The following is a 27,190-nucleotide window of genomic DNA, read 5'->3' on the forward strand; positions in this document are numbered from 1 at the left end:
ATGTTAACTTGTTCCGGCCAATGGGGAGCAATCACCTGATTCTATGACATCGTCTATTGCTTACTTTGTTTTGTCAAAAACTAAACAACTCATGCCTACCCCAGGCTATGCTGCCCACGTAGGCATTTCCTTCTAAAATCAGTTTTATCAATAATGTTGATTTGTATTATATAGTATAAAGCTCTCTTGTCTTATTTTAAATATCTGTTCTTATGTATTTTCATTATGTAAGAATGATGAAAGAATCTATTTTATTTTATTAATAGACCTGTAGTGGTAACCCAACCAATGTAGCGACCAATATAATAATCCATGGCTAAGAGAAGAGACTAATTACTCAGCTATGGTATCTCAGATCTGTTGAGCTCATATACAATAATCTATTATTATATAACAAGGATTTTAAAACACATCACTATACTTCTAAACTGATTTAAGATGTTTTAACTTTTAAATAAAAAAAAAATGGTCACTTTTATACACTATTTAGTGTACTTCTAACTTAAAGAAATAAACTTGGACGCCATGATAAAATAATAAAACGAAGATTTTGGAGAACATTCTTTATTTCTCTGCCAATTTAACAGGATTTTATAATTTTAACACTATTTATTAGCATATCTAGTCTAACATATGACTAGCATATCTTAAATAATATTGCTGGTATAAAATTACGCTTAACATGTGACATGGGAATGCATTCTGAATTACAGAACTATAATTGATACAAATATGTACAGTAATACGTACTGAACAAACATTAACAATATAGTAAGCTGAATCTAACAATCTAATAATTCAAGATAAATTCGCAAAACGTAACAATCATTGAGCAATACATGATGAACAGTCTTGTTATCAGAAATACATATTTATTTAATTGTTTTTAAGTTAAATACCAAACAGCATTTAGTATTTTATAAAGATGGCTTTCTGTTAGAAAAACTATATACCTTTCTCTAAAATATACGCCACTGAATTTTAGGGTAATTTGTGAAATGAGATACAGCTATTTATTTCCTATTCAGTTAAAAATACAAATATGGTGTTTTTGAGGCAACAATATTTTACTTAATCACGTTAAAAATAAAATCATAAACTACAAAAAATTATATCGAGTGAATTTGGTTTATGTTATTACATTTAAAATGTAATGAGGCTGGTAGAAAAAAAAGATTAAACGGTTTCCATTCCATAAGGTCCCTATAATTATTTACAGAATCATTTTCAGATAAATAATTAAAAAAATCATAGTTCTTTGTAAAATGCATGAATATTTACAAAGTCGGTTAACACAATAACAATATTTTATTATTCTAAACACAATTACTGTACAACAGATTAACAGAATGAAGGTATAATGTCATACTAACTAGTAAATAAACTACCTGAGTTGATATTTGTGTAAAAAATAAAACTATTCGGTATCCTAAAGATGACTAGAGATTGAAAGCTTACCTGATAAAGTCTGACCTTACACAAAAATCACAAACTACATTACTTGTTATTAAATAAGGCTTACATCCTATATTTACATTTAAACTAAACTCTTTCACTCCCCACCAGTGGCGTATCCAAATTTTGAATTTGAGGCGGGCCAGAACCTATCACGTTATAATTCATGGAAGGGAATATATCACACTCTTTATTTAAAAACATGTTATTTCTTAAAAAAATTTAAAAACAAGCAGCACACTTTAAAGGAGTGATTAAATTGGCTAGAATTTAACATTTAATTATTTCTATAGTATTTGTATTAACATGTTTATGTTGACATGCATTGTGGAAGCCACAAGATATTGACCATAAATTTCAACAAACCCAAGGTGATGTGATTGCTGCTTTAGGATTTTTTGTGGTTTTTTGTGTGGACATTTATTTACTAGCGGAATTCCTTAAACATTTTGCATCCATGAAGGCAACGTAAAAAAATTATGGGTATGTCTGATGGGGTACGTGTCATTAGGTAACGAAATTATTCTTCACTGGCTTTGAGGGCACTGTAAATAGCCACGTCAAGTTTTTGGGGAATATATATCGTGGGCAATGTTCAGCCATTAGCTTGCGACATAGTTCCTTACGCAAGAGTGACGTCAAACTTGGTTTTTGCTATGAGGAGGCGTTCAGAAGCAACTTATTTGGAGCAAGACGAGATTTGGAGTTAACTTGATAAGATGTATGGTAGAGTAAAGCACTTTTGAAGTAGTACAGGAGTGATGGATAAGCTTGAGGAATTCAACCAATATTGATAAGTGGAAGAATCTGGTGATGGTTTTAATGCTAAAATGGAATATCGTTATTGACTGCCAAAGGACCAAAGGTTGGTTATACTGTCAATCAACCGATGATTGTAATAGTCAGGGAACAACCCAAAATGTGGTAATAAATTAGATCCCAAGATTAGTGTAATGACAAATGACAAATCTAATCTAAGGTTGTGAATGTCAACATTTTGTTTTTGCATTACAAAGTTGCTTACAGGCACAAAGTTTGCATCAAACATGATTGTATAATAGAATATTTAAGAGTTTAATTTCATATACTCTGGTATTGCTTCCTAATAAGTATCGTCTTTTAACACACAGTCTGTGTACCTCTGCCTGAACCAATAAAAAATATACAGAGGTTTTTGTCCTAGTCTTAGAGTTGGGTGGAAATTACCACTATATTATTCCTGAATAAATATTCTTGTTTATTTGAATTGTTTAAACTAAAAATGAAATAAAAAGTTCGATTTAAAATTTTTAATTATTAGTAAAAGCATAAAAGGGATCATTATATTCCCCAGACATTTTGGAAGGGTCTAACTCCTGGGCATGAAAGTGAATATGCCCCTCCTTGAATATGCCACTGTTACCTACACTATACAAATGTTTTTATATAAATCTCTGAACATTACTATTTTTTAAATCTAAATATACAAATATACCTGTACTGTCCTGATAAATGTATTGTGTGTGAGTCTGTGTTCCTTTTATTATCGAAATTGGCAAAACAAGTTCCTATTAACATACACAATTAATTCCCATACAATATGTATATTAAATTTGTATAAACGGCAATAGCCTGATTTAATTTTAATAAAGATTAAATCACAAAAAATACTTGCTCCACCAGGATGTGGTGTGGTTTGGGATCTGGGGATTATGTTCAGTGAATTTGTGTAGAAATTAATTATATGTAAGTTCAATCATGACTAAAATTTATTGCAATAGGTTGATTATGTACACAAATCTTCCTAAAAATGTTGAATGGCTGTTAACTTGAGACTTGGGGTGTTGTACCAATACTGTTTATGAGTTATTCAAGACTCACTTGAGTTGAACAAGACTCACCAACTTAGTTAAAACAATTCAGTTACACTCTGTATATAATTTTTTAAAGCTGAAGACCACTTTAGAAAAATATATGGAAACCGTTAATGTTTGATAAACGGTACTTTTCAACATTTAAACCTACCACCACCTCATAAAGTACAATTTTCAAACATTTGTATTTTAAATTAGTCTGCATTACATGCAGTAGTTTATGATTATTTTGCACTCGCCTACTAAATGACATAAATAAATAATGCCAAAATATACTACAATCATCCTCTGTTTACATTTTATATACTGTGTGTTGTTGAATTAACAATAGCTAAAAGTTTATAAAGCTAAGATGGAACATCTTATGGGTCCAAATATACACAGTAACCAGTCGAAACCAAAAGATGATAATTAAAGCCATAAACACTGGGAATAAAATGGGATTCACCAATTTATACATATATCCTGGTACAAAACCTGTTATACATTATTAGCTACGATGTTGTCCCACACATTATAACAAACTAGAAGTTTTAAATACAAAATTACAACTGAAAAAATATATATCCTATACTGGTGCTAATCAACAAAAATCTATTTTACACTCCTAGTAACATCATGTATGTACAAAGCACCCTACATTTATACATAATTACATAGAATAACTATATACACAGTATGAATAATTTTAGGTCTTCCTATTAACAATTTCATCTTAAAATATGACTACAACTAAAAATTAAAGCTAAAACAAGCAAATATTAATATTTATATAGGATTCCAAATGTACATTGATTCTCAAAGAGAAAATGGATATTTTATAAAATATGTACAGATAACAAAAATATGTATCAATATTAATATTAGTCATAATATTCACATTGGGAGACTATATAAACTTGTATATTTATAAAAAAATAAATAAAACTAGAACCAAAATATAAATTACATTAACAGTTACATAACAAATAACGATGGTGCAGCCAATTTACTGTAACATTGAGACACTCTTGACATAGGATTTAAGTCGTGTGAGAGCCCACACCAAAACTAGGAAGAAATACAAAATGGTGATAATGATTTACATTCCTTGACTGATAAGTTCTTGTCCATGATATGAATGATGACATTTCACTACTTCACTTGAAATTGGTGCAAGAAGGGAGTCCCGGTAATAAATGTTGTGTCAAACCAATAACAGTTCTTTTTATTGATTGTAGTAGAGTAAAATGTTATTTTAAGAGCATTTGTAATTGTTATGGTTTCTATTATCTATTGTTTCGAATTTGAGCTCAAAAGTTTTAAATATTTGAATTCTAAAATCATACTTCAGAATTATAACAATGGAAAACAGTATTAATGCATTAAAAAAACACCAATTCATTTTGCAATAAAATCCATTAATAAAATTATCAAATGGTCACAATGAACTCTAAGAATGCACTATAAAATTACCTTTTGCCTTATTTACTGCACTCACACTGAGAAATGTTCGTCCACATAAAGGTAACGCTAAAACATTAACTTTGTTTTATGCTAAAAAAATGTAACACATATCACAGTCTAAGCATTAATTGTAGAGATAACCCATTCCCACAATTTTGGTATCAATTAGTTCTTAAAACTACTTCTCTGATCACAGTAGCGAGTCTTCCTGAGAGGCTTCATAAGCCGTGTAATGATTGGAGGGTGGAGTTTTAACGACAACATACTTGTCTGGGGTGTTCAACAGAGGATGGTTCCACTCTGGGCCTTCCTCTCCCACAGGATACAGCTGACTGGGACTCTCCGGATCTGGTTCCTCCTGGGGAAATTGCTTATGAGTTTGAGAAGTGATATTTTGTCATAGTTATTCGTAGTGTATCTACTGACATTTTAAATTTCATTTGTATTAGTACAAACTTCTAGACAGTTAAATACTTTTTACTTATCAAATGTAAGAATTTGGTCTTAACCGGATCACAAGTTTCCAAGTTAATGAATTTTATAAGTTGCAGTTTGGTTGAAAAACGCCAAAAAGTGGTACCTTTTTCTGGAACCACTTTTTTTTTAACTGGAAATTATGCACACATAATGTAGCTAGGGTGGTTGGGGTTTCAGACGCTGCACAGAACGCAAGGTGAACTATACATTCGCATTGAAAGTTTGTAAATAGTTTGCTTTGTATGTTGAAACTCAAAAAAAAGATTTTAATCTAACTCTTGTATTTTAGCTCTACTAGTTAGTTTACGGTTGACGTTTAAACTCGGGTATCTACAATTTTCTAGGATAGCGGGAAGATGAACAACAAAATATAGTTCTCCTATGGATTCCAACCCTGTTTCAACAACTATGGATAGTTTATCTACATTAAAAATCTTTACATTTTCTTTTGAGAGCCACATTTACTGTAAATTACATCAGTCTAGACCATCAGGAAGATGGAAAATCTTGGTTTGGATATTCCAGTCTCTCTATGTCACATATAATAGTATAATAAAAGTAATACATCCAAGAAGGACTGAACTTAAAACTGTTTTTGTTACTTTCAAGGTTTACAATAATTACCTGGGACCATATGGCTGGTGTCCCGACCCCATTTGAGTTGCTTACTCCTCCCACAAATGGTGAGTTGAACACACCGGAACTGTTTCGCTTACGTAGCGAGAACGAGAATTTCCTCGTTCTCTCAGTGTGAAGCAGATCGACAGAGCCAGAGTCATCTATCTGAACAGAGGCCAGGGGTCCTTCTAGACAAGGCTGTAACAACCTCGGGTTGTTTGCAATAAATTCCACTATCTCCGACGCCTTTGGCCTCTTCTTGTAGTCAACATTCCAACAAGAACGCATCAATGCCTCTCTGCAAAATCAAAATAATTATTAAACTTGTCTTAGTTTAAAAGTATTAATTTTCCTACACCAAGATACATTACAGTTTAATTAATCATCTGAATACTTTATATTACAGAGCCACAATGAATACAGTACCATTCAAAATATGTAGTTAATTCACGGTAAAACAGATAAGTGATACATGATTTCAAATACATCTTCAGAGCTTTCTTTCCAGCTTTTTTATTCAGTTTACTGGTCCAACTAACTTTTAAATGCTTGCTAAAGAGGCTTGCTCAGAATTCTAGCGAATAACAAGAATGAAACCATAATTACTTGCTTTTTTACTTACTAAATGCTGTTATCTGTTGTGTTTTAACTTTTAAAAACTATGTAAAATTCAAGTTTTGACTGTTAACATATAATAAAGTATATTTTATTTTGGTTACTAACCAATGACCAATTATTTAACAGATTGTCCTTTAAAACATTTTGTATAATTATTTAACAATTTTTGTCTACACAAATATGTAAATTGTTAAGATTTCAAAATTGTATAACACTATGATTGCATAATTTTAAAAACTGTATTTTCCATTTTATCTTAATACCAGCACTTTTAAATATTAACAAATGTTACATTATAAACTAATTTAACTAACCTTAGGAAATGTTTGAATGCACAAACTGTTAGATTTGAGAACTAATTATTTCAAAAACATTAAAACTTAAATTATTTTCAGCTATACGAGAAAACAGGGATGGAAGTGAAGTGATTTTTAGTAGCTTTTGGTTTACTAATAATATAAACTTATTTCAGTGAAGAAAAGAAGTAACGAAATTTTAACTTTGTTGTAATTGTGTGTGAAATAGTCATTGAGAAAGCTGTTTTGTGAGTTTAGAAAAGTATTGATGTCTTAGAAGCCAACAAGCTGACTTTGTCATCTGGGTCATTCATTAATTTATCATACATAAATATGTCACCCTTTATATAATACTGCATTTAAATATTATAATGCAGGATTTCCACCAGAGATCTCCGAGGTTTCACAGTTAAATATTTAAATTAAATAAAAAAAATCAACTTAATATTATACACAACTTGAAAGATGACTATCAAAATTCTTTTAGTATAAAATAATTTAGTAAATTTCTATGCGAGCCATGTTAGTGGTACACACCCAAACCAAAACCAGTACCTCATCGATTCTCCCATATTGTTTGAGGTTTTTCATCAATAATTAACAGTAGTACTGTGGATTGTTTATTTCTGCACAGCAGACACTCATTCAGTATGTGCAGTGCAATGGCCTCATCAAAAGGCTCAATGTATTGTTTGGCTCATAGCAATTAGTTCAGTTGTTAGGGGACAGATGAAATTTTGATGCCATTATGGTGGTGATGCGTCTACGGATAAGATTCATTCAGCAATAGCTAAAAGCGTTTAAAGAAAATCAAGTGTGTTGAATCGTGTGATGACCCATAAAATTTGTTTGGCAAGATGTTGGATGTCAAGTAATAAATGAATGGAAATAAATGACATGTAGATTGAGTGAAGATGCCTTTAGTAGCACCTCTGTCAATGCTATATAAGGGCACAAGTCCTTAGACAGAGTGGTTTGATCTAGTGACCAGAAAAGTTATCATAAATAAATTCTTATATACTGATACACAAGGACCACCATTTTTATATGTTTTATTCCTAAACCTATCAATCAATTGTTTTGCTGTACTTTATAAAGCATTTTGAAATATCCTATTAAGACTCGAACTAAAGGAGCTGTAACAAAATGACACATACGCTTGTGGCTTAACACCGGAAGGAATGTCCAAAGAGTTGCCAGCCTTGACATGTTCAAGGACCTGGTTATTCCCCATCCCTTGGAATGGGAAACTGCCGAAAGTGATGATCTCATAGAGCAAGACTCCGTACGACCAAACGTCTGAGGCAGGAGTGAACAATCCCAGGCCAAGACTTTCAGGCGACATCCACCTTACTGGTAACATTCCTGGAAAACAACTCTTTATTTAAAAATATCTTGTATTTTTAGTTTTAATAATAATTTTAGTAGTTTTAGCTTACAAGCACGTCAAAATAATATATTCCATTCAGTCTAGTTTTCACATTGTAAATGTTGTAAAACTTAAATTCAAGTTTCATTTTGTTTTAACATATATATAACATTTTTAATTGTTGTTTTGATTCTAAATATTAGTAGCACAACTACCTTTTGCTCACCATTCTGATACATTTAAGTAGTATACTGTTTACAAATTTCAAACTACAGACTGAGCAAAACATATATAACATGTGGACTTTATGGAATAATTATTATCAAAGTTAATATGTCTGAGCTAAAAAGTTGCAGCTTCAAATTATGTCGGCTAAGACTAGCACTTTTATCAATATCGTCAACTTTGCACTGCTTATTCTATTTGATAAAACCATAACCCAGAGGCCAGGAGCCCATGAGGACTAAAAGGATGGCTTCTCCTTTTTTCAACAATAAAGAAAGCCTAAAAGTTTATCTATTTAAATTCATATAAATCAGAACAATCATCTAAAACATTATATTAACCTAAACGCTTTTGACAGTTCACTTCTCTCAGTGCCACACATTTCTTTGGTGTTTGTGTAGTGTTCTGCTAAATAATTTATAACTTTATCAAAAATAAACATGACGAGATGGTTTGTGTAGTATTATGTAGGTAGAAAACTGGGCTATAATCTAATATATCTCTTTGAATGATAACATAACGTAAACATTTTTAAATACTAAAAATAATAATAACTAATCTATGAGATATCAACTGCAGTACAGCAATGAATACTATGTAATAACAAACTGTGGATACATGCATTTTGTTGTTCATTTCTTTACATTTAATTTGAGACTAAGTACAATGCCATATATCTACAATTAGTAACAGAACAATAAATACTCGAAAAGCCAATCTAATCGGCCCTTGGCACTCAAAGTGTTAAGTGTTTGGTTTGATTGTTTTACCATGTATGATCTCCCCCTAAAGCTGGAATTTGTCAAACAAACCTTACATAAAACACTAAATCCCAATATTTAGTGCTAATTTTGCAGCTAATTTTGGTCAGGTCTTCATGACTTTTCACTCTCGTGACAAAATACTCGTAATGAAGCTCACAATAATATATAACAATATTTTTACTCTGTCATTATTGATGAAAGATTTTGAGTCAACCTGTCCATCATCGAACCACATTGAGACGTCAAAGGTAAAATTAGTATGGAATATTTTTTTTGGATGGATTTAAAAAATTAGCAGAGCATATTTAAAGTTTACTTTCATTAGTAAAATGTGCAAAATTGCATACATATGGACCAAAACAAAGAGATATTGTAGTTGTAGAAATTTGACACACTGATAAAAATGTACATGAAACTCTGTTAATAAATATGGAATGATAAAATATTACTGTATTTGAGAGACAGTTGTAATAGTTTTCATGTATATTATGTCTAAGAAAAAAACCTTAAAATAACATTTTATTTCTATGTAATGCAAAATTACCTTTCCGGCTAAATTTGTAATAGTCCTTCTCGAACATCGGCCTAGTCATGCCAAAATCACCAAGCTTCACCACTCTGTTACCGTTGACTAGACAGTTCCGTGAAGCGACATCTCTGTGAATGAAATATAAAAACTCACATTAATCATATATATATGACTAACAGTGGAAATGTTTTCATACACTGGAGGAGAATGAAAACTAAACCTAAAGAAAGAAATTAACCCTCCACAACCACATGTTAAGGGCACATTGCTGTTTGATGCACTATTTAAAACAGCAGGACATGATAAATTGCCTTTGAACCACTATAATATGTTCTATTAAACAATTGAATGTTTTTTCCTAACATAATTTATTCCATTCTTTTCTGAAAGAATTATTTTATCTTTATAACAGCTGGTACCACTGAAACTCTTCTATTTATTTTTTTCATATAAGCAGTGTTGGTAATGATGAATAGCTTAATTTAAAGAAAAGACAGTGTTCAGTTTTATGGAAAAATTGTGATTATTATAAGTCAGCTAATAAACTATATATTTCTGTATTTAGAAAAATATTAGTTTTTTGTATATGTGAGATTTTGTTTATATTGTAAAATAATATTTCAAGCATTGTTAGAGATTAGAAGACTTTTTTTAGTTAAATATTATTTTTATAAACCTACAGCTGGCATAAAGCGAATTTTCGTCGCCAAAGGTTCCTCTGAATTGGCAACAACGAATATTCGTCGCTAAAGTAGACATGTAGCGTTATTTAAATTTTAGGTATTAAAGGTCATATAAATGATTTTTATTTGATATATTCTGAAAAAGCATTAACCATAGTAACAATTTATTATTCTTATTTCGATTATTGTACAACATCGGACATTGTTCTCAACATACAGGTGACATGAACGTAATACACATCAGCCATGTGTTGTTGTGAAACTGTAAAAATGTGCCAAGTGTTGCATTTGCAGTTACGAATCCAATGGTATTTGTGGGAAAATGATTTTTATAGTGTTTTAGTGTTGTTATTACTGTGGTTTAGCTTTATTAGACTATAATTAGTTGTTTATTACGAGGTGTGTCCAAAAAGTATCTGACCTTGAGGTCTGGCATGAACTGACGTTACTTGGCGGCAATGGCAATCTGGTCCCCTTCAAAGTACTCCCCTCCACAAGCCACTACCTTATTCCAACGCTCCTCCCACTTCCGGAAACACTCCTTAAATTCATTTTGCGGGATGGCTAACAGGTCCTTCGTCGCATTTTGTTTTATTTGTTCAACATCGTCAAATCTTTTTCCTTTCAAAGGAGTTTTTAATATCGGAAATAGCCAGAAGTCACAAGGAGCTATGTCAGGACTGTAGGGAGGCTGTCGTAGTTGGTTGATGTGTTTGACCAAAAAACGCTGAATAAGATTTGAGGAATGAGCTGGGGCGTTGACGTGGTGCAGGATCCAGTCACGGCTTGTCCACAGTTCAGGTCGTTTCCTTCACACTGCATCTCGTAGCCACCTTAGGACCTCAAGATAATACTCCTTATTCACTGTCTGGCCTCTTGGAGCATATTCGTGATGAACAACGCTGTCCTGGTAAAAAAAACTGTCAGCGTTGTATTGACATTGCTTCGACTTTGTCTTGCTTTTTTCGGCCGTTGCTCTTCGCGAGTTTTCCACTGTGAAGATTGAGCCTTTGTTTCAGGGTCGTAGCCATAAACCCATGACTCATCACCAGTAATAACTTTTTTAAATAGCCCTGGGTCACTTTTATCAAATCCAGATTGTCCTGTGCGATTTCAAGTCAACAGTTTTTTTGGTCTTCTGTCAGCAGCCGAGGAACAAATTTTGCCAAAACATGATTCATTTATAAATCTTCGTGTAAAATGTTACAAACTGACGATTTTGGTATTCCTAAATCTTCTTCCAGCTCTCGGACAGTCAATCGACGGTTTTCATTAATTGCTGCACGAACACGTTCAACATTTTTAGCGTTTCTGGCCGTTGAAGGCCTGCCAGATCGGTCATCACTCTCCACTGATATGCAGCCATTTTTAAACTGCCTAAACCACTCTTTTATTTATGTATCGCCAATAGACACATCACCATAAACTTTCCGTATCATAGTAATCGTCTCTGATGCTGAATGGCCAGGTTTTTGGCAAAATTTAATGCAAATGCGCTGCTCAACACATTCAGTCATATTGAAATGCGACACACACACAGCGCGGAACAGAGCGCTGTGACTCACTGAGTGACCTGATCGTATTCATTGCTAATATGTGAATAAGTAGGCTCGCCCCTCCCCTCCAATAACCGGTTCGAGCCGGTCGGTTACGCCGCGGCCGCCTACTGGTCGGCGATCGGATACTTTTTGGACAGACCTCGTATAGGTAAAAGCTTTAGAGACTAATAATTTGATTTTAGAGAGCTTGTTTTAGATCATCCTATTTCTAGTGATGGCAAAGTGTATTCTGACATTGACAGACCATGTAGCAGACGTGATATCCTAGTTAGTGTACTCTTACAATTGTGTGAGTCAGACAGAGAAGTTGTTCTTCCACCTGGTGGTGTATCTGGCCCTGCTCATGACTCACAAAACTCCCCAACTTAAACTGACGCTTGTGTGCTGTATGTGAGTAAAACCTTCAAGCATATTACTAAGTAAATGATGAGAATTACATAATTATTGAAAAATTAAAATTAGTTTGAACTTTTTTACTCCAGTTTAGTTAAAACATTCATTTTCGTTTTCTGAGTTTTCTTGTTTATTTACCAAAGTAATAGGACACATTTTTTTCTAATTTTTACACCTTTATTCATAGTATAGAATTTATATCAGATCCTTAGAGGGGTTCACTTCTCACTGGTATACACCTTCCATTTGAACCTGCACTGGGTATAACCAAATCCAATGTCTCGCTTAAATATGGACAATTCCATGGATGTCCAGGAGCTGTACACCACTAACCTTAATCGTGAAGATATCAGGGTAAAGGGTAGCTCAATAGGTCTAGTCTACTACAGGATAACTGTTGGAGTGGGTCTCGGAGCTTCCTTAGTGTTAGAATCTGGTTCTAGCCTAAACATAAGACTCCTTTCACCTACCCATTTTGACTGGAAGACATTATAGCAGAGCTAGCCTCCACTTCTTCCATGGTGACATAACTTACATTATAGAGCCCGTTGTCCCTAGTATGGAATCTCGACAGGAGGTGGCGTTAGGTTATCAACAACCTTACCCATTCTGAATATCCTATCACTCCGGGAGCAAATAACTTTGCAAAAGAATAAAGAGATCAATGTTCACTCTAACAAAAATAATTAAGGAGGGCCTATTCAAACTCAATTTCAAATAATTGTTCAAATTAAAATTCACTGGTTCATGACATATTACTTTCTCTCTCTCTCTCTCTCTCTATCTATCTCTTACCTATGAACAAATTTGAGTTCAGCAAGGTAGCTGAGGGCCCTGGCAACGTCTAGAGCCATGGTAGTTAATTTCTTGCTTGAGACTTCGTCTGCCTCTTCCCCAATCTTTTCATTCACTAAATGTCTTCTGGCGAGGAGAAATGTCTTCAGATCACCTACAAGATTACACTCTTATGAAATGATTAAAATCTTCATTGCTTTACGTACAGTTCAAAGTACCAGAAGTAATCATGTATCAAGCAGTATACATTTTTCTATGTTTTTAATCTCATTAAAATAATAAGTATTAAATTTAACATAAGAGACAGTTTTTCTAGTAGCCATTTCAATTTGCTCCACAATATAAAACTTAAACCATTGTATTTCATATTTTAAAAGTTTTAGGAGATGTTTTCTTTAAAAGATGTAATTTATATCATAAAAATGTTCTTTAATTTTCCTGAAGTTGACATTACACTTACCCAACGTACAATCTTCACTAGTAATCACAAAGAGAAAAATAAATGTAAAAGTATGCATACTATTCATATAAAGCTTCACTCACAAAACTCTACAATCAAACATAAAGAATTTAGATTGGTTTAGGATTAAATTTGGTTTGTATAGGACAAACTCAAGGTCACTCTAGTATATTACCTTTAATATTGATCTCTAAGGAATCAATTATTTTACATACCATAAAGCATAAACTCCATGACTGTATAAACTGGTTCATTTTTTGTACAAATGCCAAGTAACTGGACAATATTTTTATGTTCAAACCGTTTCATGACCTCAGCTTCACAAAGAAATTCTAACTTCTGCTCAGGAGTGGATCCAATTTTAAGAGTTTTTACTGCGACAGCAACCTAAAAGAATATTTATATTAATTACAAATACAAATTTTTAATTTGAAACACTTTAGAGGAAACAGGTGATTATTATTCAGTTAACAACAAGGAACATGGGAACAGAGAGATGGAGGTCAAATCTACCTCAATAAAATTATCAATTTGGATAGTGCGTTCTTGTACTACAACAAGAGTCCTTTCTCAAAAAGCTTATTTTAGGTGCCACATAAAAGCACTTTTCACTAAAAATAAGCAAAAATATGATAATTTTAATACTACTTGATTTATAATTTTTTAAACACAAATTTCTTAAAGCTTGGTCTCTCAAACAATTTAGAGGAACGCATACTGAAGTAAATTTTATTTTTGAAGTAAACAAGTATGTCAAGGAGAAAAATTACATAGGTAACTAAGAACTTTGGAAGGAAGTCAGATGAATTCAAATAGCATTGATATATTCTACTGTAAGACTACAATCTTACAATCAAATCTTCTAAATAATAATAATATTCAAATTAAAATGTGATATTAATGAAATTTTAAAAATAGTAAAGTGATATTGTATAATTTTTTCAAACTATAAAAACATACCCATCCTTTGGAATCGAAGTAAGCTTCACCTCCATAAACATATCCAAAGGCTCCCTCCCCCAGTTTGCGATTGATAACAACTTTGTCCCTTGGAATTTCCCACTTTTCCAGTGTTCCAACATTCAGAAGGTCGAGTCCTATAGAATGCATGTACTGCTGGGTCAACTTAACCTTTCTGTCATACCTGTTGAAATGATAAAAGTTGTATAAATATCCTTTCATCGCATTAACATTCTAGCTATAACCAAGATATATAATAATACTTACAAAATATTCTCTTTATTCACAAGGACTTTCTGGAAGTATCATTTCCTGTCTAGAGTTTAAAGTAGAAGGCAGCAAAGTAGTACTTTAAAGTAGCTGCATAGTTGTGAAGACTAGACCGCTTAGGGTCAAAACACCCTTACTCAGCAGACAGTAATTTCTCAATTATAATTTAATTAATTACTCAACATACCCATGGAATGTGTGGTGTACCAGAGCCACAGTTTAAATAAAAGCTTTGAACTGAGAAATCTATCCTTACCTCCTTCCCACAGTAAACCTAAAAAGATGTCTTACATCAAAACTAAATTCTAAAATTTTAATACTTTATGCATGTACTGCTGTGTGGTAAACTAACCGTTTAACCCATTGGCCTTGTATCACGGAACGGTTCCATGACAGCTAGTCTGGGCTCAAAATTTATACCACGGAACCGTTCCGTGACAAGTACAGCGCCATCTAAATAATTTTTTTTTTAACTCCTTTTTCAACCAAATGTTAGTATAAATTAGACTAATATTGTTGTAACACATAAGAAAAACTGCAATACTACAATTAATTGAAATTTAAATGAATAATAAGTTACTATAAGAATATTAGTGTACTACAAGAGAAAAAAAATCAATAATTTTCAGTATTTAGAAAAAAACATTTATTCTGAAAAACTATGCATATATATATATATATATATATATATATATATATATATATAAACATATATATATATGCATAGTTTGGTATATAAACAACATATATATGCATAGTTTGGTATATAAACAACATATATATGCATATATATATATATGGTATATAAACATATTCTAGTATTGCTAGGTAGAGAAACACATTTAAAATAAAATAAAAGCAACAATAGGGTATTTTATTTTATATTATTTGAGTAAAAAAAAAATACTTTTTTAATTTAAAAAATTCTAAAACTTTTTTAGTTTGTATAGCATTATTATTTTTAAATTATAACCAAATATATCACTATCTATTTATTATTAAAGCCCATTTCATGTTAATCCAAAAAGATATAAAATATAACCAAATAACTTGAAAAATAAATTTTTTATAAACATATAACAAAACTCTTACGTTTTTAGCATTTTTAATAGGATAACTCCAGTTGAGCTGATGGTAAAAATATGTATAAGCCAATGGGTTAATTCATCTTAAATGTAAACATTTGATAGAATAGTTAACGTTTACATAGTATACTTAGTTAGATTGATCATTCTTGTTAGTTTCTAAACTAATAATTTTAAAGCTTAAATCCTTATCATTATTTAGATGAGGTATATTATATAATTCTTGATACCAATATTAATAGTGTAGTGTATCACATTTTATTTCCATCCATTTTACAGAACAAAGATTCAGTTTAAGCCACTAATGAAAAAGTGATCTGATTGAGACTGGCCTTTTTTATGAAGATGTGGAACTTTTATAATACAACATACTTCCATCTTAGTCTTTATGAGGTGCTTTGAACCAGTGTGTACAATTACTGTAACGTAATGTCTTTTATTATCTGGAAATATCAACAGGTGACCACTACCAAAACATTATTTGCTATCAAAAAATTCCTTAAAATAGATAAAGTTTTCGAACAATGAACATGTTTAAATCTTGTACAGTTTAACATTTGTGTGTTATTACCTATTTTTTACAACAAGGAAGCCACCAATGACGAAAAGGGCAAGGATGCACAATCCAATAACGTTCACTATTGCGAGAAATAAGTTGCAGTCGTAGACTCCAAAATATTCTGCCAACCCTAGGAAACATTGTATAGTGCCATCTTCGGGCTTTGTCTTCTCTGGATTCAGCCAGACAATCATAGATTCATTCAGGTACAGTCTGAAATCACACGCAATACATTATAATATGTTGTTTAATATTTTCATTGCTACCTTAATATGTGTAGACTTTCCTCATGTGATCACACCTTCATCACTCACTTAGGTTTCTGCACTAAATTGAAATAATAACTTAAGTACAATTGAAGCAAACAGTGACTTAGGTTAGTACTTGTCAAACAACACTGTAGAAACCATAACCTCAAAAACATTAACCACTGGCTACAAAAAAGGCAGAAACATTTACACTGTACGAGACTCACAAGTACGTCTGCTGTACACGGGTCAATAATATGCTAAGCGCACTTGTGTATTCATAGCAGTGAAAGTAACAAGTGCAAATAACAAAGATGTTTTTTTTTTTCAAGCAAATTGTCACCAAATTAACCTCCTCAGACCCATGAATTTGGTAGTTAATAATTTTACATGAAACTACTTGTCGTCCACTCGTTATTTAACTAGAAATAATATAAATTTTTTATTCAATTTTAGGTTTATGATTTATATGAAATATTTCATGTGGCCTATAGGCCACATTGGGTTATCCCGAGTTTGTTATTCACATTTTTCAAGTGGCCTATAGGCCACATTGGGTTCTAAATATATCTGAAATAAAACGTTACTTTTATTCAATAAATGATCTTTATTGTGCCAAATATAAACATTTTGGCTTCGTAATCATGTATGAAAATGGAAAATACAATATAATGACTTAATTAGTAATACTGTTAAATCTAAACAAATGTTTTATCGTGATATTGTTTTGAAACAATTGCGTTCAAAATGTAAAACACAGATGCATCTTGCAAGTGGAACAAGTGGATGCATCTAGCATTGTTGCTCGAACAACCGGGCATTCTGCAACGAAAGTTTTTTCCTTTTTTTGGGATTGTAGGCATGTGAAGATCATAGAAGTTCTCAAGTCATGTGGTGGGTGAGGTGTTGTCTTTTATCTTTTCTTCGCTCTTACTTCTTCCTCGTCATCTTCTATGTCTTCATACATAGCAGCTTGAGGTAATGTTGATGCATAAATTAGTCGTTCTGCAATTCTTTGTCGATATTGGAAAGAGTCAAGCTTATCTCGGTTTGGAGTCTGTTGTTGAACTTGTTGACGCCTGTAGGTTAGCCATGCAGCTACTATTGACAAGTCTACCAAATGGAAAAATAAGCCGAATGGTCCATTTCCTTGTTCTACAGCTGATCCGATAGTAACTAATCATTCGGTCTAGGAGATCTACACCACCCATACTACTGTTGTAGTTTTTTACTGCTAATGGACACTGTACGTCTACATAAACTTTTCATTTTTTGTCCCATCTTGTACATACATCACTTGGGATTGCACCCTTCATGAGATGATGAAATTACAACTCCTTTGTTATCAAAACATTTCATGATGGTTACTTGTCCATCATTACGGATGACTTGATCCCATGACCCTCTCCCTTCTTTTCGCTAGTTCTCTGTCACTTTTGAGGGTTACTTCATATGGCAGTTGATTGGCACTGAGAGTTCCAGTGCCTTGCATCCTGCGTTCAGAATGTAGTAAATCCAGGAGGAATATTGAAGTGAAATACCTGTCCATGTACACCAATGAACCTTCTTTGAGATTCTCAGTTAGTTTTCATTACCATTTTCCCACCAGTATTTAAATGAGCCACAACAAGGTTCAGTTGTTATATGAGTCTCCTTTTCCTTGATAAATAAAAAAATCAAGGGAAAGACCATCTACAGCTGTCACAACACAAGGTTTTTTAAACCACAAGGGTTAGGTTTTTTCCCCTCACATACTGTCTGGCAGGTCGACTACCCCAAAATGGGATCATCTGCTCATCAACAGATACTTTTTCTCAGGGCGAGGATTTTGCAAACAAGCATTTCGGACTTTATCAATAAGTGGTGAACTTTCCAAAACTTGTTGGTTTTTTATGTCTGGTTAGAATAGCTGCTAATAATCTCATATACTTCCTCAGGGGTATAGAAATTTTAAAAAATCCATAAGGATTACCTTCAATTGGTGTGTCATCTTCATCGTAAGAGAAAGGAGCAGGTGGTAATGGAAAAAAATCATTGCTGTGCTTCCAGTAAACACGTCTTACCTTCAGTTAGAGGCACTTCAGGCTCTGGAGAATTCTCAGATCGATCCTCTGCAAGTGATTCATCATCTACGTCACTATCTGGTTGGGTTTTATTTTTAGGGATAAATGTTGGGTCAGTATCATCGTCTGAGTCAAATCCATCTAAATCTGAAACATCTCCATCAACTGCGTTGACAAGATCTACGATGTCTTCTATGGATAGTGCAGTGGCAGATTTTTGGAACGCTTCTAGGTCGATCTTCTTGATGTACTTGTATCTAAAAAAATACAACTTTTTATAGATACTGTTAAAATTATTAAATAAATGAAGTTAAAATATTTCAAGTGCATTAATAGAATAGACTAGAATAAACAATTAAGTTAAAATAGGGATAATAAATAGATAGCAGTACAAGAAATATTATTAAAATAAAAAAAGAACTTCATCAGTAACAAAGTAAGCATAGAACCCCAAGACCCAATGTGGCCTATAGGCCACACTCATTATTATGTGTTGTTTACAGTCACAAGCTAGTGATAAATATCTATAAAAATATGATTTTGGGCAGGTTACTTCTTTTACATTACTATTATAGACATTTTAGCTTCGAACTTAAAGTAATTTTAATAGTAAAATAATAATTACCTGGAGTAGACATGGTTCATGTATCACCACAGACATTTGCCAAGTTCAAACCATAACCTAGTGAGCAAATCTCGAACTAAGTTGACAACTGCAGACACTGACATGTGGTGCACTCTCTCTCAGCTGATGAAATAAACTACTTGTAGCATTTCTAAATGAAGATACCATACAGCTGGAGGCAGAAAAATCAAATGTGGGCCTATAGGCCACACCAGGTCTGAGGAGGTTAAAACAAATTGTAATGATGACTTTAGGTACGATAACTAAACCATTTTTTTAAATACTACCATTATAGAAATAAAAGTAGGGATTTCGACACAATTATTTCCAATTCATCATCTACCTATTTTCATATTAAATAATACAATGTACACTTGATAAATCATATCCCTTGTGCAACAATACAAATTTGAAGTATAAGATTATTTTAAACACAGATATCTTAGTTCTTAAGATATGGTATTGATAAATCTTGATTCTTTTTTTTAAGGACATAAAATACATTGGTTATCAATGTTCGTGAATTATAGAGGCTTGTCATAAAATAAGTTCAAAATTCTATAGAACATTACACATGCATAGTAATTATGGTATAATATATGTACAATAGTTACTTTTAGTCATTTAATTCAATTATAGCATTGCACTAGAATACAATGAAGTTTATAAAATTAACAACAAACAATGATTAACTAGTTATGGTTAACAAGTTTATGTTCTGTTGCAAAAAAACAAAACAAAACAAAAACAATATCAGCTGTTATTAGACAATATACGTAAATCAAGTAAACAATATGTGATCATACCACATCATAACAGTAACACCTAGTGGGCAGTGGTAATATGACAACATCACTACAAATGTCATCAGACTACTTAGGCGCAGGTTACAATAATATTATATTAGAAAAGTATTATTTTAAGAAGTTCCTTTCCAGAATCACTCTTCCATGTATCAAAAATATTTACAGCTCCAATACATTTAAGTGTGTTAAGTTTTTATATTAGTTTACACACACTTCACCATCATGTAAAAATCTTAGGTACTCAATAACACAAAATACAACACAGGATTATCACTCTCACTAGGAATACCAAGACATTCTTTATTTTAACTATTTAATAATTCCCAACTATACTGGAGGAATAAATTGTATGACACCACACAGGCTCGAACATGCAAATTTGTAAATACGCCATTCACATCAAAATGTCGATGTTTCCTTTTCAAAACTTTGATTTGTAGAGGTTCCTCTACTTAAAAAAAAATGGTCAGTTTGAATTACTGAGATTTATTACTCAACAGTATGATTATAGAAGTAAAATAGCATGAGAAAAAATGCAAGATCAAAAGGTGCAAAGGTTTTTGAAATTATTAAAACTAACATTAACAAATAAATAAACCATTATTAGTAATACTTACGTTCCGGCCAGAGGATCTTTATTTAATATGGTCTTGTTCGGCTCGAATTTTCCCACTATTTGCGTAACGTTGTCAACCCACTGAATTACCTCCACAACAGAGATCCTGGAGGACCCACCTTTGAATTGAATATGTCCAGAGACCCCATAGAAGTCAGTTTTTTCCAGTATTTCCATGTACCGCCTTTAAAAGAAAAATATTGAAACAGAGTTATGAATACGACTTGAATACAAAGATATGAATTGGTTAGTTATACATTCAGTAAAGTAAAACAATCTCCTCTCTGTTATCATTGTAGTAAAAGTAGACATACCCTGAATTTCTATTTCCAAAAATAGTTTGTATTAGGTGGAGGACTATATAAGAAAACACTCATGTATCATATTGGTTGAGTTTGTTCGGTTGTAAATTGGATTAACCCTTCAAACTATGTTTCACGATAGTCTCGGGCGGCTAACTAACTGCACTGGAGTGACAGTATTCCTATGTGATCTATCTATGGCAGTTGGAACTATTTCTAGCAGTTATTTCTGTTGCTAGATACAGAACAAGTGATTCTATTGGTACTTTGGAATGATCTAAAGGCCACTATTTTTGTAACAGTTTTTCTTACCAGGCACCTAAAAAAACTATAATATTAGAAAGAACAGACTTTATTTGACTTACTGTGAAAATTACATGTCATTTTGACGATTGGCTCTTATTTTCTGGAAGTAATGTCGGCTAGAAGTAGGACACTCTGTTTTTATATACTTTTTATTATTACGAGATATAAGCAGGTTTAGATCAGGTTATCATAAATACATTACTAATAGTACCACAGTTACAGATAACCTTTACAAGCGCTCACATGATCTAAGCTTGAATTTGGGTACTATCTTGAGGGATATTTTTCTTTTTTTGTCAGAATTAAATGCATAGTGGTGCCGTGGCACCATTTAAGCAATCTGGCACGTGATCTGAGGTCAGGAAAGTTTCAATCGGAAATGCCCCCTGCCATCAGTGCAGGCTTTGGTCGACCTTTCAGTAGTCAAATAAAGTCTGTTCTTTCTAATAATGTAGTATTTGTAGGTCCTTGGTAACAAAAACTGTTAAAAAAATAGTGGCCTCCTGATAATACCAAAGCACCATTCTATCTTTTTATAATCTACAGTTTTGTTGGAAATATGTTTAGCTGCATTTTTAACCAAACAGATGATTCATACCAGCTGATCATTCCAATTATAACGCAATGTTGCTGCTGTTTAGAATGGCTTGGATTTATATTGATTTTTTATTAGAAAGTGTTAAAATACATCATTTCAGTCAATACAGATTATAGTATGAGTCTAAATATTTATTAACATACAATAAGTACAAAATGGCATGCAGCAATATCATATTTGTGTAGACTTTAAAGGCCTAGCCCAATTATGATATTTTGTTTTATATAATGTAAACAGTTACTATATTTTGAAACTCAACTTCTTAAACTGACAAATAACAACGATGACAGATAGTAGACTAATGTTGTCAGTGACAGAAGACTTACTGGGTATTGTTGTTTTCATGGATATTAGACAAAGCTGACGGGTCTTCCTTGTTCAATTGGTCCAAAGCCAGTGCAAACATCCAGACAGCGTCATAAGCGTAACCTGCGTAGGTGGAAATTGTCGTTTGATTCGTTATTCCCACCACAGTCTTCTTAAGATTCTCCTTCCACTCCCCCACAGTTTGTTTAGTCTGCATAATGGCATTGTCGAGTGCCCATGCAGCATGTGACAGTGACAAGTGCCCATTTATTGCCTATTTAAATACAAAATTAATTAATTAAACCCTATTACGTTAATACAGCCTGATAGAGAAGGCTTGGTAAACTGAAGTGCCCCAAGAGTGCTTAGCTTGAAGATATTTCAAGTTCTAAAGTTGATGTGGAGTACAATATAACAAAGCAATCATTTAATTTTTTTCTGGTTTGTAATATGTCTAAAACATTGTTAAGGCAGTTAAAAATCTTGAAATTGTTTGGTCTCAACTATCGAAAGCCATATTTAGTCATTAGGTTTGATCTTGACTGGCTTGATTGGCTCTCTTTAGCAAGGCCAAAATGTTAGCAATGTTTTGACTTGTTATGAACCAGAATACTTTTAAGATGATAGGTACAAAACCACTCATTTAAGCTAAAAAATTAAGATTACAAAACTAACATTGCCCAAATATCTGCAAGAACATCTTCTATTTTGTTACATAATGGTGATTATTCAACAAAAGTTATCCTATGTAAAATATAGCCAATGATATTTATATACGCATAAATAGTCGTAATTTACTACTTCCACCAGTGGGAGGGTTAAATGGTGTAATAATTCTTACAATTCTACTTCATTTAAGTTACTTAAAATAATCAAGGAGATATACTTAACTGTTTACGCATTTCATTGTTACATCTGAAAATATCCCGTCAAATTATCATAGAATAAATAAAGTTACTATAAATAATTGACTAACAGCTGAAAGTACACTTGCTATTCATTTTTATTACTAAGTAATAATATATAAATTATTAATTAAGATCTGAAACGACTATTCTTTTACAAAATATTCAAATGAATTCACTTAACATTTTTTAATTAATTTAATATACTTGTAACAGGATGTTTCAGAAAATAATGTTAGTACCTCAAGCATCTCTGCAGTAGAGCAAGGAACTGTCTCTGAGCTGTCACTTTTCTTGTTGTAACGGTCAGTATCGTACCAGTCTGGTGCCAGCCACGCAGGCAGGAACCACACATACGACTGATATGCCGTCATCTGCAGCTGGTAAGCTTGACACATCATTTCACGGGCAGCCGAGTCGTACACATCACCGATTATGATTCGGACAGATCTGCTCTTCATTTCTTCCAAATACTAGAAGAGCACGACTAGATTTTAATCAGTTATACGTGGTTTCGTGGTTAAAATATTCAAAATTAGATACAGGAAATAAAACCTGTTGCTGTGGAATAAAAACAATTATAGGTTACACCATAATTTAATTGTAATTTTTTTAATTCAATATTTTACATTATTTAGTAAGTTTTACTTTTAAATGCTACTCACAACATGAACTTTCACAACTTTTCATTACTACAAACCGAGTTTAACTCTACAACTGGCAGTCGCCTGATTATCAGTCGATATTAATGTTTCTGTAGTGGCAGTCGCCTGAAAATCAGTCGATTTGACACGTGCCCGTTTGACATCTGTTATAATCAATACACGAAATAAACTGCAATGATTCATATACCACTGGAATCAGAAATAGTTGCTGATTTGATCGATGTATTTTGTTTTGTTTTGTATGCCATGATTTAAGTATGACATATTGAAAACGAGAGTTGTTTGTAAACAGTCGGCCATTGTTGTTGTATTGTTACCCGGTCGCGTTATTCTTGTCCATCTAAAACGTAAGTGTATTACATGAAATAAGTGTTTTTATGTAATAAGTGTGTTTATTTATACGTATAAATTCTCGTAGATTGTGTTTTATCAGTTTATTTTGTGATGTTATGAAGAAATATATGTGAAAAAAATATATTAGTGAGCTTTTGTATTCTAGGCTATGTGCAGTGTTGTGATAGTTTTAGTTAGCTTTAGGATCATTTTCATATGCGATGATCATGATATAAAGCTTCTTTATTTATTTTTATAGGCTTACTTTTAATGTATTTTATGAATTTTTCTAGTAATAATTAAGGTTTTGATGAATTTTATAACACAGTCGTATCCATAGCAACGAATTTAGCCGTATTGTACTTTCTTCAGTTTAGAGTATTTCATAATTGTTTTAATAAAAAAAATGTAGTAAACTATACATTTTCTAAAACTATAAAAAATTTTCAACATATTGGGTATTTTGGAAATATTTTTTTTCACACAATATGTCTTTTATAGGTGCACCCCCCCACCACTTTTACATACCTTTTTTATTTTTTTGAAAACAAACTTAGTAAAAAAGTGATAAATTTCTTATATTTTGGGGTTTTTATTTTCATAAATAAAAAGTAAATTTTCTTGTGAAAACAATGATATATAATACATATAGGTTTATAATCAAATTATATTTTAAAAAAATTAAAAACCGATACTACTACTGCAAAACACCTCAAAATGGCCTGCCACTTGAGGACATTTCAACTGCCAGCTCGAGGGTTAAAGCTATGTGTATCCATTTATGGTATCCTAAATTATGCTGTTTCATACATTAGAATACCTTTACTGCTGCAAAGATAAAATCAACGAAAATATATCAGTGTTGAAGCTAAGAACTATTTTTTTCTTGCAACACATCTAATATGTTCTACTTCATGAGAAATATAAGAAAACTTATGATTCAAATTAAACAATAACCATCACATTTCCAATTATTAGCTCATTAATATATTCACTGCAGTACAAGGCCTCTGGGGCCTTGTATCACATGTTACATGGATGTGGGAATAAAATATTCAGTTTTTCCCATATTTGGGTTTGCAATATTTCAGCTACTAATTATCTAAAAAAAAATAATTGGTAAGCCAGAAAGCCTGTTTTTCAAAGTTATTTATCTGCATATTAAGATGTACTGAACTATCTCATCTTCTATGTATCCGAAACAAGATCTCTGGGCCTTGTATAGTATAATTGATCGTCACACGGAGTGCTATTGTCTGGTGTCATCAGCTGACATGTGGTAGATCATTACTATTGTGTTGTTTACCTTATATATACTTCTTAGATTCAAGTATAAGTAAAATGAAACCCATTTTTTTAAAGTATCTGAAGCAGTGTTGCAGTAAAAGAGTTTATGGTTTTTTATGATTGTCCAGTGGCACAAAACTAAAACCTATAGATATTTCTCCAGCATCTGGAATGATAATATTCAGGATGAGGAACTGTTTCTGCTTCCTACTGTGATCCCATTGAATGGACACCCAAGATATTGCTTCGGTTTGATCAGACACTAATTCTGATATCGAAAGGTTTTGAACACCTCATGGACACTGATGAGGAAGGGTTGTGCCCATAAGAAAGGGATGCTTTCTCTCCAGCCTCCACCTGTCCCTCATGTTTAGTTTAAGCTTGCTAAAACCTTTAGTACTACAGTTTGGCTCCTTCCACTCCAACACAGCCATCCTTCGCAGTAAACTAGACCTATCTATCAAGTTACACTTTTACTCCAATAAATAGACATTTGCATTGTGCCACTCTTGGACATTCACTGGTTGCCTCAAGGTAAGTGACATCCAGGGCTCACAACATTCCACTTCTAAAATACAATCAAAGAGAAAAATGTATTGAGAAAATGAATTCATGCTATGGCAATAAATCCAGTAGACAAAACCCTGATTTAACTGGATCATGAGGTTTTACTGAGGTTGTGAAATTTTCTGTATTTACAAAATACCAGTTAATTGCCATTTTAAAAATCTTGGCTGTGTCAGTGAATCACACGTTCTAATAGTTTACATAGTTGCTACTTTGAGAAAAATATTGTTTGTACAAAATTTGGAGGACCCTAGCTGTGAAGTGGTACATTAAAAATGTTGACCAAAAAGTTCGAGAGTGGTGCCTGTAATATACACACTATACAAGTTCGTCACATGAGATCGTAAATGTTCTGTATAAGTACTCTACATCCAACAATATTATATGGAACGTTCCAAAAAAACAACTCACACTTCTCATAGCCAGCTTGTCCCTGACAGCAGGGAACTTGCGGTTTATGACGAAACTGTAGTTCTTGGACGTGAGCAGGTCTTGCAGGTGTGACAGGTACTCCGTGTACTTCTGGCCATCCTCAGTCAGAGCAGCCACTCTCCTCCAGTTCAGCTTAGTCAGCATCTGGAGGTACACCTGTCTACCAAACACTTTCATTACTGTAGGTGGTACGATTCATGATCAAATTAATCGTAATTTGAAATCAAAAGCTAAAATAAAGATTTTACAATATTTTGAAACTACCAGTTTATGAGGCCAAGGACACACCACTACTACCAGTAACAACTGTCCTAAAGTTTATTATTATATAGCAAGGTAAATAGTGCTTACTGATATTGGTTGTTCTCTCCGATGGTCCGGAAAAAATAAGGGTACTTTTTGCGGTCAGAGAAGCTGGAGCCCTCTGCACTGTAACTGATGACCATGGTGTTGTAATGGTTGGAGACTCCAGCCAGAGGTTCCAGTGCATTGGAACAGGCAGGTCCTGTTAGAAAGGATTTATATTAGATCCAATGGCTACCTACAATATGCTAATATTTAGGTAGGCTCCACAGAAATTTGCCTGTTGCAATCACCCTCAAGATGGAATTTCTGAGAGATTTCTCAAATTGTTTCCATTCACGGCCCCCAGTGAATCCAAAACCAAAATAATTAGAAAATGTATGATAATATATCCTTTTAATAAAAGATCTTTAT

General features: G+C 32.6%; 1 protein-coding gene across 1 annotated transcript in view; it reads right to left on the reverse strand.

Moving 5' to 3' along the window:
• Positions 1-548: 548 nt before the first annotated feature.
• LOC124364863 (receptor-type guanylate cyclase gcy-4-like) overlaps positions 549-27,190 on the reverse strand; it is a 68,071-nt gene continuing 41,429 nt past the window's right edge. Inside the window, exons 10-22 of the mRNA XM_046820656.1 lie at positions 26,825-26,978; positions 26,453-26,633; positions 23,432-23,662; positions 22,305-22,558; positions 20,774-20,956; positions 16,427-16,627; positions 14,501-14,684; positions 13,756-13,927; positions 13,081-13,234; positions 9,666-9,778; positions 7,921-8,128; positions 5,856-6,147; positions 549-5,112 (exon numbers count right to left, since the gene is read on the reverse strand). Of these exons, the coding sequence (XP_046676612.1) occupies positions 4,945-5,112; positions 5,856-6,147; positions 7,921-8,128; positions 9,666-9,778; positions 13,081-13,234; positions 13,756-13,927; positions 14,501-14,684; positions 16,427-16,627; positions 20,774-20,956; positions 22,305-22,558; positions 23,432-23,662; positions 26,453-26,633; positions 26,825-26,978 (2,495 nt within the window). The 3' untranslated portion in view covers positions 549-4,944. The remainder of the gene's footprint in view (positions 5,113-5,855; positions 6,148-7,920; positions 8,129-9,665; positions 9,779-13,080; positions 13,235-13,755; positions 13,928-14,500; positions 14,685-16,426; positions 16,628-20,773; positions 20,957-22,304; positions 22,559-23,431; positions 23,663-26,452; positions 26,634-26,824; positions 26,979-27,190) is intronic.

Source organism: Homalodisca vitripennis, chromosome 6, assembly GCF_021130785.1.
Source record: "Homalodisca vitripennis isolate AUS2020 chromosome 6, UT_GWSS_2.1, whole genome shotgun sequence".
In the NCBI taxonomy this organism is placed as follows: Eukaryota; Metazoa; Arthropoda; class Insecta; order Hemiptera; family Cicadellidae; genus Homalodisca; species Homalodisca vitripennis.